This window comes from Dasypus novemcinctus, chromosome 8, assembly GCF_030445035.2.
Source record: "Dasypus novemcinctus isolate mDasNov1 chromosome 8, mDasNov1.1.hap2, whole genome shotgun sequence".
NCBI lineage: Eukaryota > Metazoa > Chordata > Mammalia > Cingulata > Dasypodidae > Dasypus > Dasypus novemcinctus.
The window spans coordinates 121,669,998-121,685,466 of NC_080680.1; the positions used below are offsets into that span (position 1 = coordinate 121,669,998).

At 42.7% G+C, this 15,469-nt stretch overlaps 1 protein-coding gene and 1 pseudogene across 4 annotated transcripts in view; both read right to left on the bottom strand.

The window, feature by feature from the left end:
• Nucleotides 1-15,469, bottom strand: part of INVS (inversin) — a 221,802-nt gene that overhangs the window by 82,057 nt on the left and 124,276 nt on the right. For all 4 annotated transcript variants that reach the window (XM_058302608.2, XM_058302609.2, XM_058302611.2 and 1 more), the window contains exon 5: nucleotides 548-715. In XM_058302608.2, coding sequence (XP_058158591.1) covers nucleotides 548-715 — 168 coding nt within the window. The remainder of the gene's footprint in view (nucleotides 1-547; nucleotides 716-15,469) is intronic.
• Nucleotides 9,509-12,350, bottom strand: LOC105746420 (WD repeat-containing protein 75 pseudogene; annotated as a pseudogene).

Below are 15,469 nucleotides of genomic sequence, written 5' to 3' on the forward strand. Positions count from 1 at the left end.
GATGCGACAATTGATATATTACAACTACACACAACAACAAAGATGAAATCACCAGCATAATGTTGAACAAGAAAATCAAGTTGCAAAAGAATACAAACGGGTACCACACTCAGGGACATCACAGGTAATGGTAAAATACTTTTTCTTAAATTCAGTGGCGTGTTCATGAGTATTTGTTTTCTTATTCTTTATGTCTTAAATGTATTTTACAAATATTCACTTGTATCTGCTCACTATTTAATAAAAACAAGTATAAAGCAAAGCTAGAGACTAATAAATATAAATTCAGAATAGTATCTGATGGAGGCAGGAACCGGGTATGGTAGTGGGGGAAAATACTTTTGCAGTTGCATATTGGAAACTTTTATGTGGTCTTAAGTAGTGATATTAAAAATATTCTATGTCTTAGGTGATGGGTTCTCAAGTTTGTAGTAGTCTTCCACATCATAATTTGCATGTATGCCATATATATGTATTTGTATATACAGATATTTTATAATAAAATGATTTTAAGGCCATTCAGGTCCAGCAGCACCACTGTACTCACCAGAATGCATCTCACTGTGTGAACAGCACTCGCATCTTTATGGTTGGCTGCCCAGTGAAGTGGGATCTTGCCTTCGACATCAGGAATCCCGATGTTGGAATCGTGCTTAATGAGCAACTTCACATGCTCAGGGTTATTGTAGTAGGCACTCCAGTGCAGAGCTGTTTGCTGCAAGATTGAGAGGTTCTCAAACAACAATAGTAATAGAACAAAACAACAATTAACATCTCCCAAAGTTTCTGCTGTGTGACATAAACTGTTTTAAGAGGCTGATATATTTGATCACGTTTTGTTATCAAGGCATCTCTGGGAGCTAAGTACTCTTCTTAAGTCACATGTGATTGCTGGGGAAACCGAGTAAACCTGCCCAAGGGCGTGAAGGTAGTAAGTGGCTGAATTGAGAATTTAACCCAGGTAGTCCAACTCCAGAATCTGACCTCTTTAATCATGACAGGCATTTAGGCCATCAAGTTCAAATAAATATAATACTGAGAAAGAGAAAAGCAGTCCCATAATTTATGAATAATTTTAATAATGATCTTGACATTATACATATGGTTATATCACCTTAAGAATGTGATAGAATGTTTTGAATTCTAATATCTATCAAAAAGAAAATCTAAGAAATTCATGGATCTGAAACCCACTCCTTATATCAAAAGATATATGTAAATTTAACTATAATTTTATAGGAAAATTGTTAGACCTTGTTACTGATGAAAAGACACATTTAGAAAAACCAGCAACACTTGCTTAATTTTAGATAATGGTTTATGTTACATAGATGACATTTTATTATTTTTAATTCCCCCCTTCCCCTCCCCCTCCCTCCTGCCCTGTTGGTTATTTTGCTATCTGTGTCCATTCCCTATGTGATCTTCTGTATCTCTTTCTCTTTTTGTCTTCTCTTCTTGCTTTTCTCCTCTAGGATTCACCAGGATCTGATCCTGGGGACCTCTGATGTGGAGAGAGGTTCCTCATCACCTGCGCCACCTCAGTTCCTGGTTTCTGCTGTGCTTCACCTTGACTCTCCCCTTCATCTTTCTTTTGTTGTGTCATCATCTTGCTGTGTGACTCACTTGCATGGGCACTAGCTCACCATATGGGCACTGGCTTGCCGCGTGGGCACTTGGATCAACGTGTAGGCACTTGTGTGGGCACTTGGCTCACTCGTGGGTACTCAGCATGCCACACAGGCACTCGGCTCACCATGCGGATACTTGTGTGGGCACTCAGCTCACGTGTGGGCACTCAACTCACTACTTAGGCACTGGCTTGCTGTGCAGGCGCACTTTTCTCCTTTTCTTTTTTACAAGGAGGCCCCAGGAATCAAATCCTGGTTCTCCCATATGGTAGGCGGAAGCCCTATCACTTGAGCCACATCTGCTTCCCAGATAAATGACATTTAAAAAATGATGATCATCCTGAACTTGTTGAAGTTGCTTTAAAATTTCTTTCTCCTTTCTCATCAACACATCTCTGTAAGACTGTTTCCCTATTAGGAAGGTTATTAAGGAAAAACATAGGATCTGTTCAGATATACATTACCCCTTGTGAATAGCACAGTCATCAATCCAATCTAGAATTAGATAATTTAACAAGTGGGAAGCAAACTCATTTGTTTCATTAAAAATTTTATCTATCTATCTATCTATCTATCTATCTATCTATCTATCTATCTATCTATCTATCTATCTATCTATCTAATCTATCTCCCCTACACCCCCCCTACCCTGGTTGTCTGTTCTCTGTGCCTGTTTGCTACGTCTTCTTCTTTGTCCGCTTCTGTTGTTGTCAGCGGCACAGGAATCTGAGTTCTTTCTGTTGTGTCATCTTGTTGTGTCAGCTCTCCGTGTGTGCGGCACCATTCCTGGGCAGGCTGCACTTTCTTTTGCGCTGGGTGGCTCTCCTTACAGGGCGCACTCCTTGCACGTGGGGCTCCCCTACGAGGGGGACACCCCTGCATGGCACGGCACTCCTTGTGCGCATCAGCACTGCACGTGGCCAGCTCCACACGGGTCAAGGAGGCCCGGGGTTTGAACCGCGGACCTCCCATGTGGTAGACAGATGCCCTAACCACTGGGCCAAGTCCACCGCCCATTAAAAACTTTAAATACTGATATATGTGGTATTCATTCAAAGTGCACATATAGGCATTTAATATGGAAAATCACTATTTAACTTATTACTGTTTGTTTAATTACAATTGCAGGACAAAAAAGTCATAAGTCTAATAGCAATTATTAATTGCTATAAGCACATTTTCAATAAAAACATGTACAGTTTCTGGCTTAGTTTCCCAGCTACCATGACAAGTACCACACAGGGGTTGGCTTAAAAATAGGAATTCAGGAAACGGATGTGGTTCAACCAATTTGGCTCCCATCTACCATATAGGAGGTCCAGGGTTTGATGCCCAGGGCCTCCTGATAAGGGCAAGCTGGCCCACATGGCAAGCTGGCCCACGTGGAGTGCTGGCCCACACGGGAATTTTGCCCCACGCAGGAGTGCCACCCTGTGTGGAAATGCCACCCAGTGCGGGAAAGTCGCTCTGTGCAGGAGGGCTGGCCAATGTGGCAAGCTGGCATAGCAAGATGACCCAACAAGAGAAACAGAGTAGGGAAAATAAGACGTAGCAGAACAGGGAGTTGAGGTGGCTCAAAGGAGTAATTATCTCTCTCCTACTCTGGAAGGTCTCAGGATTGGTTCCCAGAGCCACCTAATGAGAATATAAGTATACACAGAAGAACACACAGTGAATGGACACAGAGAGCAGACAACAGGGGGGATGGGGGTGAGGGCAATAAGAAAAATAAATATTTAAAGAAAACAACAGGAATTCACTGGCTCATGGTTTCAGAGGCCAGAAAGCTTGCTGCCTCCTAGGCTGGGTGGCACTCTGGCTAGGTGGAAATCCTTGGGTTCCTTGGCTTTCCCATCATATAATGAGATCCTCTTCTTTTTTTTTTTTTTTAAAAGATTTATTTATTTATTTATTTATTTATTTATTTATTTATTTATTTCCCCTCCCTCCCCACCCCCCCGCCCTAGTTGTCTGTTCTCTGTGTCTATTTGCTGCGTCATCTTCTTTGTCTGCTTCTGTTGTTGTCAGTGGCATGGGAATCTGTGCTTTTTTTTGTTGCATCATCTTGTTGTGTTAGTTCTCCGTGTGTGCGGCACCATTCCTGGGCAGGCTGCACTTTCTTTCACACTGGGTGGCTCTCCTTACGGGGCACACTCCTTGTGCGTGGGGCTCCCCTATGCGGGGGACACCCCTGTATGGCAGGGCACTCCTTGCGCGCATCAGCACCGTGCATGGGCCAGCTCCACACGGGTCAAGGGGGCCCGGGGTTTGAACTGCGGACCTCCTGTGTGGTAGACGGACACCCTAACCACTGGGCCAAGTCTGCCACCTCCTTTCTCTTCTGTGTTCCACTGACTTCCATCTTCTGCTTCTTCATGTGGATCTCTCTCCACTAAGCCCCCAGTAATAGGATTAACATCTTTTTTTCCTTCCCCTCCCTTCTCCCCCTCCCCCTCCCCCACCCTGCTGTTTTTGCTGTCTGTGTCAATTTGCTGTGTGATCTTCTGTATCTATTTCTCTTTTTTTAGTCTTCTCTTCTTGTCTTTCTCCCCTAGGATTCACGAGGATTCGATCCTGGGGACCTCTGATGTGGAGAGAGGGTCCCTGTCAATTGTGCCACTTCAGTTCCTGGTCTCTGCTGCGCTTCACCTGGACTGTTTCCTTTGTTTCTCTTTTGTTGTATCATCATCTTGCTGTGTGACTCACTTGCATGGGCACTGGCTTACTGCATGGGCACTCGGCTTGCTGCATAGGCACTCAGCTCACCACACAGGCACTGGCTCGCTGTGCAGGCACTGGCTTACCACGTGTGCACTCACGCAGGTACTTGGCTCACCACACAGGCACTCAGCTTGCCACATGGACACTTGCACAGGCACTCAGCTCACTGCACGGGCACTTGGCTCGCCACATGGGCACTGGCTCACTGCACAGGCACTAGGTCACCATGTGGGCACTCACATGGGCATCTGTCTTGCCATGTGGGCACTCTTGCAGGCACTCAGCTCACTTGGCTCGCCATGCGGGCACTCACATGGGCACTTGGCTTGCCATACAGGCACTGGTTTGCTGCACAGGCATGCTTTCTCTTCTTCTTTTCCACCAGGAGGCCCCAGGGATCGAATCTGGGTCCTCCCATATGGTAGGTGGACGCCTTCTCACTTGAGCCACATCTGCTTCCCAGGATTAATATCTTTAAAGGGTCCTATTTGTGATGGGTTCTCACCTACAGGAATGGATTAAGTTAAGAACATATTTTTTTCTGCAGTAACATAGTTCAACCTACCATGGTCCACCCTCTGGACTCTTAAAAGACATGTTCTTCCCATATGCAAAATAGGTTCATTCCATCACAACATGCCAAAAGCCTTAAACCATTTCATCAATAATGCTAAGTACAAAGTCTTATTAAAATCAGCTATGGTTGTAGCTCATGCTGGGGCAAAATTTCTCCCTGTCTGGTAGACCTGTGAAATCTAGAAAGCAAGTTATTTGCTTCCAAAATACAATGGTGAGACTGGAATAGGGTAGGCATTCTCATTCCAGAAGGGAGAAATTGGAAGGAAAACAGGGTCTATGGGTCTCAAACAATTCCAAAACTTTAAGGGTTTCTCCATTAGATTTGAAGGTTTGAGAGTCATCTCTGGATTGATGCTTTGTCCTCTGGGCCTCTTGGATCTGCAGTCCCACTCTTTCCAAGTGCTTATGCAACAGCCATTTTCTCTTCCAACATAGGAGTGTAGGTCCCACTCTTTTTGAACAATGGGGTGGCAGGACTCCCAGCCCCAACATCTCTCCAAGTGCTGCACAGATGGTCTGCCCTCTCCAAGTGCAGGGGCATACCTGTCTTTTCCACACAAGTGAGTGGCCCCACTCTCTTGGACCTAGGAGATCTTTTTGGTCCAGAACTCTGCTTCCTTGTTTCCCTTAAAGTCATCCTTCCTTCAATTTGTCTCTTTCTGTCAGGCTGTAGTAATTCTGTTCATAAAGTCTTGGAGGAACTGTCAGCCCTGTGTGCAGTTCAAGGGGACTCAAACCAACAGATAGAAGGACTTTCCACAGATCCTTCCTAGATAACACTTCCAATCTTGACTTCCATAGAGATGTCTGACTGGATCCATATTCAGGCACACCCTCTTTAGCAAAGGGTTGTTCAGCTAACCCTGCATATGGAGCTCTGTCCTCTGGAAACTTATTTCTGGAAGCTCACAGAGGTCCTGAAAGAACTGCTTCTGCCCTAGTTTCAGAAAAACAATGTCTGGATAAGCTGAGGAGTTTAAAGATCACCAGTTTTGCTTCCATTGTGCTTAAGACTAATTCTCAGCTTAACTCTTTCCTCTCTCATTTCATTATACCCTACAAGGAGAAGACACGTTATATTTTCTACACTTAGCTTGGAAATCTCCTCAGCTAAATAGCCAAGAGTATGGCTTTCAAGTTCTGCCTTCCATCTGACATAGAACACAATTTCACAAAGTACTCTCTCTGCCACTTTATAAGAAGGATCGCCTTTCCTCCAGTTTTCAGGAATACAATCATTTCCTTCTAATGCCTCACTGGAAGTACTTTTAACATCCATATTTCTACTGACACTTTCTTCAAAGCAATCTAGGCTTTTTCTATTAAGTGCTCCACAATTCTTCCAGTCCTTTTTTTTTTAAGATTTATTTATTTTATTTCTCTCCCGCCCCCCCGCCCCCCCCCCCCCCCCCAGTTATCTGTTCTCTGTGTCTATTTGCTGTATGTTCTTCTTTGTCCGCTTCTGTTGTTGTCAGCAGCACCGGAATCTGTGCCTCTTTTTGTTGCGTCATCTTGTGTCAGCTCTCTGTGTGGGTGGCGCCATTCCTGGGCAGGCTGCACTTTCTTTCTCATTGGGTGGCTCTCCTTACGGGGCGTACTCCTTGTGCATGGGGCTCTCCTACGTGGGGACACCCCTGCGTGGCACAGCACTCCTTGTGCGCATCAGCACTGCATGTGGGCCAGCTCCCCACGGGTCAAGGGGGCCTGGGGTTTGAACCGCCGACCTCCCATGTGGTACACAGATGCCCTAACCACTGGGCCAAGTCTGCTTCCCCCAGTCTCTTAACTATTACCAAATTCCAAAGCTGTTTCTACATTTTTAGGTATTTGTCATAGCAGCATTCCACTTTCTGGTATTAAAAAACTGTCTTAGTTTCCCAGCTGCTATGACAAATACCATGCAATGGCTTGACTTAACAACAGGAATTTATTGGCTCATGGTTTCAGAGGTTGGAAGGCTTGCTTTCTTCTGGGGTGGGTAGCATTCTGGTTGGCCAGCAGTCCTTGGGTTCCTTGGCTTTCCCTTCACATGGTGATATCCTCTTCTTTCTCTTCCATGTTCTGTAGACTTCCAGGTTCTGTTCCTCCATGTGGCTTTCTCTTCATAAAGCCTCTAGTAATAGGATTAGGGCCCAACCTCATTCTATCCATAATGGGTTTACACCACAGGAAAGGATTAAGAACATGTTTTTCCCCCTAGGGTACATAGCTCAACATACCATTGTTTCTAGAATTCTTTTCTTTTCCAGTTATGTTGCTCTGATTATATTTACTGAAATGTAATTTTATGTCTGTTAAATCTTAAAGTAAACAGTTTGGGGCAGTAAGGTGATATCCTTGGTCAGGCTCAGGCTGGGTGGTCAAGGTCTTGGGGTTGCTCATGGGGGTGGGAGGACTGGGCCAGTGACTCTGGGCACCCATGGATGTCCCTGAGAAGCTGCTGCTGATGATCTACACCATGGAGAATAAGTCCATCATCACCTGTGCTGGAGATCAGACTTTACATTTATTTATCCAATGCTTTTCCAGCAGCTTTTAAGCGAATCAATGGAATGTAGAAGACAGTCAAGATCCGGTTGAAAATGGACCTCTCAGGAGATACTTGTATGCTATTGAGGGTCTCAGAGGTCCCACAGCCATGCTCCAAAGATGATTCACCTGGAGCCCAGTTTTGTTCAGTTCAAAGAGGAGCTGCTGTCCAAAGAAGGAAACAAAGCTCTGCATATCTTTTTTTTTCTTCCTATGTATTGCACACAAGCTGTGATACTGATGTGTACAAAACTACAGTAAAAGAGGACCTCACCAAATGGCAGAACATTCTGAAAGTCCATAGCTTTGTGGACTAGTTAATAGTGGCAGTTGAATGATGCCAAGGAAAAAAAACAAAACCAATGCCCTTCCCGGAACTTCTATTGTGGACAAAATAAACAATTTTTGTAATAGAGTGACAGGTGTGATGCTCTCTGACCCCTTGAAGGACTCTTCCTGAACTCAGGAATCCTGGAATGCCTTCCTGACCAAACTCAGGACATTACTTCTTATGTCTTTTACCAAAAATGTAGGCAAGTTTAAAGATGACATGAGAGTTTAAAGATGACAGGGAGAAGAGGACTAAGCCAGGCTGGAGTGTTTGGGAGTATTTCATGGTTCAGGAGGAGCTTGCCTTTGTTTCTGAGATATTGCAGCAGTTTGAAGATGCCTTGTACAGTATGATGAGCTGGACTCCCTGATCTCTCAGTATGCCGTCAACTTTGGGGCTGGCAGTGGTGCCAACTGGCTGATATTTTTCTACCATCTGGTGAAGAGCTGGAATGGGCTGATCCTGCACAAGTCCATCAACATGGAGAAGCACGAGCTGATAGGTGAGAGGTGACCCTGCTGGGCCTGTGCAGCTACCTGTTCTTGCACCAGCGCACCTTGCTGCTCTTCCTGCAGAGGCCCTGGGAGGTGGCCCAGCGCCTGGAGCTGCAGATCCTGGAGGTGTCCATCCCTCCCAGGGCCCTGGACTGCCAGGTGTTCCTGAGCTGCCTGGAGGTGATGCAGAGCATAGAAGGCTGCTGTGACCTGGAGCAGATTGGCTCCAACATCGCCCACACAGTGGACCTGTGGAGCTAAGCCAGGAAAAGCTCAAGTCCTTGTGCTGTGTGGACTTGAGGCCTAGAAAGGGGACCTCAAAGAACCTCGACTGGATTTGTCTGTGTTATTACTGAAATGTAATACAACTATTGGGGAGATTTGATCTACTAAGTTTGTTGGAAAGGATTTGGCAGAGTATTACATGTAATTAAATGATCTTGAAATTTTATTAAAATTTTAAACATTCACATGGATAGTAAGAGATTTATAGATGGAATTAATATAAGGTGTATGTGAATTTGTAGACTGAATAATGTAGGATCCATGAACTGATCATGAGTATGTATATTTTTTCAATTTAGTCCAAAAACCAAGTGGAGAGGTTTTCAACTTATTACCTTTAACTACTGTTACTAGTCTTTGGGGTTCTTTCATTTGATGAAGGTTAATTAATGGCAAGTAAGTTGGGGAAAAAATGCTTAAGTATTTTGTTCTCTGGCACTGTCTCTAGTCTATATCGAATGTTTCTTAAGGGATTGCAAACCTCAAAGCAGTCCTAAAAAGGAACCCTGTGCCTTAGACACAGGTGAGTGAGGTCTGTGAGTGCTTGGTGAGCGGTGCAGGCAGATGCTGAGCAGATGTCCAACCAGGTTTCAGCTTCAGGGTGTGATTCCAGAGAAAAGACTCAAAAACGTAGCATATTTCTAGCTTGTCTGATAAAGTAAGCCATCTTAAGAGAAAACACCTCAGCTGCTAATGTGATTGTTGTTTCAAACCATTGGAAAGCTATGCATATAAATTATATGGGGAAAAGATGTTTAATTTTTCTTGAAATAATGTGTTTTTAAAATGATGTCTTGAACTCTGTAATTAATAAAGTTATTACATTAGATTAAAAAAAGTTTGGGCTTGTATTTTCTACATTTTTGCTCTTTATATTATTTTCTAGTAATTAATTTGAAAATGTTTAGTATTTTATTTTAAAAGCAGAAATAACATTTGAACAGATGTTTCTGGGGATTCAATATATAATAAAAAACAACATGCCTCCACTCTCCCACCTCCAATGCTTAAAAAACAGTTATCCAGCTGTAGTCCACTTTCCTTAATTTTCTCAATCCTTTTTCTTCAGATTTTGACAACTGATATATAATATTTTCTCCTAAATCTGTGTTATTTGTGTCCTGGACTTTTTCAGTAAAATAATTTTCTACATATGAATTATCACTTTCTTTTTTTCTTCCCTATTGACATCATTTAGAAATTTCTTTAGCCCTCTTGGTTTCCTTAGACAGCAGTAATAAATCTACAAACATGGAGAATAGAAAAGAAGCAGATGGCAGTATGTGGGCTGGAGGGTGAAGAGGCTCACTAACTGCAGGTGTGTTTTCTGTTAAGGGTAGCTGTACCAGTTCATTCCCCAAGTTCTCATTTAATTTTTCATGCTGCTATTGCCTGTGCTCTCCCAGGATGAAACAAAACGGGGTTGCTGGTAGATTTTCTTCTGCTAGTAGCTCTTTGCTTGTTGGTGTGAGTTTCTCTTTGGGAGATTTTATACTGAATGTCAATAAACTTTGTGATTTTGTTAGGAAGTAAAATGAGATCTGTTTGGCTTCTGATGTGAACGATTCAGGGGCATCTCATGCAACTAACACTCCCCAGTGGACTTCCTCTCTACAGATATTTTTTTCAATATACAATGGCCTTGGCTCACTAGGTTTAAATAAAAACAAATCTCAACCCATGCTTCTCTGAGCTAGGATCAGGTTTCAGACTCTACCATTTAATTTTGCACTCCATTCCAACGCACAACTGAGCAGATTCCAATAGCAAAGAATGCCATTTTGAGTAGCACCAAGAAGACACTTTGAACACATCAATTTACAAAGCAAAGGAACCTTATTTTCCCAGCTGTAGGCAAAACGTACATTTAAGCTCCCATGTCTCTGAATCCCAGATTGTGACAATTTCCTTAAAACTAACTGTAAGTAAAGAGTCATCTTCAGAAAAACAATAGATAGTTGCTTGGTATTTGTGGTAACTACCTACAAAGTCACCGGTCCAGCCAACAGCTTTTTTTGTATGTATCTGAGTCATCTGTCAATAGCCACACTCTGAAGTGACCATCTTTACTAGCTGTAACCAAGGTGGGGACTACAGATTTTTCTATATTACAGAAACAGAGAGCTGTGATGTGGTCTCCATGTGGCATGTTAAACTTTGTGTTAAGAATAAACCCTTGTGTTTTCTTAATATATGCCCACGGTTTCATTTGCAATTCAGGCTCAGTCTCCTTTTCTTGCCATTGTTTCACTGTTGTAAACCAGTTACCTTGGCATCCAAATGCAGCCTTTGTTAGTTCAATTTGGATCAGACTGTAATCACTGATATATTCTTGCTGTATAATATATAAATTTTATAAATGCTTATCACTATGGAGAGAATAAACCTGCAGGTGGCCAGGTTTTCCATTCAAAACCAAAGCTTTAGTTCTTGGATCAATCATCAAACCGTGAATATATTGCTGTCTTTCACTAGGCCTTGAATTATTGCAGATGCCTCAAGACTTCGGTGAATAACTATTATCTTATTATTGGAGAGAGAAGTACAGAACAAATCCCCTGCAGGTGAGACTGAGATATGTTCAATAGCAACTCCTCAATGGGAGAAAAGCTCTTTATTCTTCTCTGTTGCATCACGCCACTCTGCAAGTACAAACTCATGACCACACTCAGTAGACTGGTGCCTGTCACTGAAAAAGCCAAATCCATGACTGCCTCATGGCGCCCATGTAAGCATGTGTGTGCATATTTCTTATCGTCATCAAAATTCCTCCAAAGACGAATTTTGCCATCCGTGACCAGATGCTATCAGGCCTGCTGTGAGTGACATGCTACCCATGTAAAATTGTTCTTAGAATGTTTCTTATTTCTTGATAATGACAAATTAAACCTTGATATGATTTTCTTTTTAAAAAAACAGACAAGTGAAAGTCCTGTACTGCTGCAACATATTCTCCCTTTTTTTTAAAAGGCAATGCATTGGGGTGATTTGTTTATGTAATTCAACTCTTTAGCTTCTATTTCCTGGCATGACAATTTTGACAGTTTCACTGAAACCAGCTGAAATATACCTGTTTTTTCATTATTATTATAACAAAGAATCCTCAACAGTGGCAAGAGTAAAGAGGGCATGATGCTTATGTCCAACTATGAAAGTCTTTATCAAAACACCATGTATATAGTCCACAGTTTAATTGTGCCATCAAAGGAACAAGAACATAGTTGAAATCCACAGAGAACACCACTCTCCTGAAGTTCAATTCGCTGCTGCCACAATGAACCACGCAGAGATGCCCCTTCACCACCTTCATACAGATGCAGGAACTCTAGTAATTCTTTTTTTTTTTTTGGAGGTACTGAACTACATCTGCTCCCCAATAAAAGTTGGTTTTCTCGTTTGTTTTTTAGGAGGACCAGGGATCGAATCTGGGACCTCATACCTGGGAAGCAGGCACTCAACCACTTGAGCTGCATCTGCTTCCCAGTAATTCATTTTTTAAAAATTAATTTATTGAAATATGTCACTCATATATAAACATATATAAACAATAAGTGTACAGTAATAGCTGTGAACTTACAAATAAACATATATAACATCATGCAGGACTCTCATAACTCACCCTACCACCAATGCCTTGCATTGTTAAACCTTTTTAACTAATGATTAAAGAGCACTGTCAAAGTACTACTACTAAGGAAAGTATTTTCCCTCCACCCACCCTATTATTATTATCTTTATATCTTTTTTTGTTTTTATTTTTTAATGTTACATTAAAAAAATACGAGGTCCCCATATATCCCCCAACCCCCTCACCCCACTCCTCCCATTAACAACAACCTCCTTCATTATCATGGGACACTAATTGCACTTGGTGAATACATCTCTGAGCACTGCTGTACCATATGGTCAATGGTCCACATCATAGTTTACACTCTCCCCAGTCCACCCAGTGGGCCATGGGAGGACACACAATGTCCAGTAACTGTCCCTGCAGTACCACCCAGGACAACTCCAAGTCCTGAAAATTCCCCCACATCACATCTCTTCTTCCCACTCCCCACCCCCAGCAGCCACCATGGCCACTTTCTCCACCTCAACACCACATTTACTTCCATCACTAATCACAACAATTTCAGAACAGAGCATCAGCAAGTCCACTCCAATCCATACTCCTCTCCTCCATTCTGTGGACCCTGGGATGGCTATGTTCACTCCACCTCTATATCAAGAGGGTGTTTAGATTCCACTTGGATGATGGATGCAGTTCTCCTGTTTGCAGTTGTAGGCACTCTTGGCTCTCTGGTATGGTGGTTGACCTTCTTCACTTCCCTGTTAGCTGGCTGGGGTAAGTCCAATAAACCAGAATATAGGAGTTGCAAGTCTGTTGAGGCTCAGGGCCTGGCTATCACATGGACAGTCCAGAGATTTAGGTCCCCTGAGTATACACTAAACCCCAGCGCCAACCACAGGTCTGGTAAAAGTGACAGGAGAGGCTTGTGAACAAAGATCACATCTGAGTCCAACTCCACCACACTCAGGAACACAAACTCCAAAGCTGGGCCAACTGACATGGCACTGAAGTCCATCTGCCATGACCATAGAACCTGTGGGTCTCTGTAGCCCTCAGAAGAGCCAGTACCTGGGGTTGTATCTACTTTATCTGTCTCTGGGACTCTGCTCAGGTGTGCATAAGGGCAACCCCTCTGATGACCTCCCAACTCTTTTTGGAAACTCATAGCCATATAAACTCATTTGTCCTTTCCATTTCCCCCTTTTATTCAAGGTCAAAAAGCATTTTTAATTCCATATTACATGTAGGCTGAGATATTCTGCTGGTCTGAGTTGACCCTTTTATTCAAGGTCATTCTCCAGCCACATCATCAGCTGGTACTTGGTAGCAATCCCTCGGTACCAGGGAGGCTTATCCCCAGGAGTCATGACCAACGCTGGGGGAAGGCAATGCATTTACATGCTGAGTTTGGCTTCAAGACTGGCCATATTTGATCAACATGGAGGCTCCCAGGAGGTAACTCTTAGGCACCCCGCAGCTCTAGGCCTAGTTTTTATTTCAGGCACACAAGCTCACAAGCATAGTCATTAGCATCAAGGGCTCATTGTTAGGCCATCCTTCTTTACTGGTCTTAGCCATTGCACTCGGGGGATTGTTGCTGTTCCATTAGGGAATGCAACAGAGCTCCCAGCCAGGAACTCAGCACTCCCCCTGCCGTCATTCCCAACTGTAACCACTATGAAAATACCCAAACATTTTTATGCACCCCACACATATGCCCTGGAGAACTCCCTCCTAACCATGTGACCCCCACCAATAACCCTCCACACCAGTATTCCTCCCCTGCCACCATCGAACCCCTGTGTGGCTCAAAACCTCCCTGAAAATGAAACCCGATATATTGCCACATTCCATTAATAGTAAAATGGAATATAGTGATAGGTTTAAAGGTTAGATATAGAATACATACTAATTTAGAAAAATTAAAGTAAAAATAAATTGGGGTACCAAAATTAAAAAATGAAAAAGCTTTGTTTTTGATGTTTTGCCTTCCATCACTGCAATAAGTGTTGCCCTGTATGCACATTGGCAAGGCAACTTCTTCCATCTCTTCCTCAGTGTATACGACCTTTCTTTTCCTTTTTTTTCTTAAGTATTAAGCTTGTCTTCACAGAAGTTTTAGACCACAGTAATTCATATATACAATATACGGTACTCCCACATATTCAACATCAGACACTTTGTCCCTTCCCCAGCAATAATCTTTTTACATGTTCATACTATATTTACTGAAACTGATGTACAGATATTGAGACAAGAGCTTTCAAACAAGGTTACACTTGGGTTTACATTATGGTTTGTATTTTAGAGTACACAATTTTCTAAACTTTTAGTTATCTTACGTTTTACATTATGATTTATATTTTAGCCTATAGGCCAGCATACATTTTTGGTGTAATTTAACATGTCCTATATCCATCCTTGCATAATCTTGTGGAACACTTCCATTGCCCCACAGTTACACTGATTCCACCTATTCAATATCTTTTTCCCCCTCCCCTCAGGGCCCACAGCAACAGTCACTCTTCATTGCTTGAAGGGCCATGTTCAAAGATACTTGCAAGAATGCTGAGGGCTTGACATGCTCGATTGCCATAAAGTATTGGGAGCCACCATCTCTCTTGAGAGATACAATTACCTCTATTTGAGAACATCAGTCCTCCCCAGGATGTAGGTATACCTTCACTCTCATTATGTGGGTCTCCATCCAATGATATAACCCAATATGACAAAATGAGCACTCACATACTCCCTAGAAGCCTGCGTCAGATTCTCCCCTTTAAACATCTTAAATAGGTAGCCTTCCTTATTATATTTTTGAAAATGTTTTCTCAGCATTATACTCTCAACCACATACCTGACAATCTCCTATGTTCATATGTTCCCCTACTCTCCCCCCAATTTCTTGGGCCATATTACCCATTCTCCCCTCCCTAGCCACCCTCAAGCCCACAAAGCCCCACCCAAAGGTATCCCTATGCCCCCATTTTATGCAACCCAGGCATTGAAGGACAAATACTACATGACCTCAATGATATGAAATAAGTAAACCAAGCTGCCTCAGAGAGCTAGAGACTAGATGATAGGCTTAAAGGAATTTGGGGGGCAGAGGAAGGTTGTGAGCTGACACCTATCTGGGTGAAATCTATGATAAGCTGGAGGTAAGTATTTGTACAGGGCAGGGATCTTTATATCATTTATATATGAATATACATAAACAATTAAATGTATAGTAAAAGTTGTGAACTTACAAATTAAACATGCATAACCTCATACAGGAGTCCCATACATCAACCCTCCACCAACACCTTGCATTGTCGTGAGATGT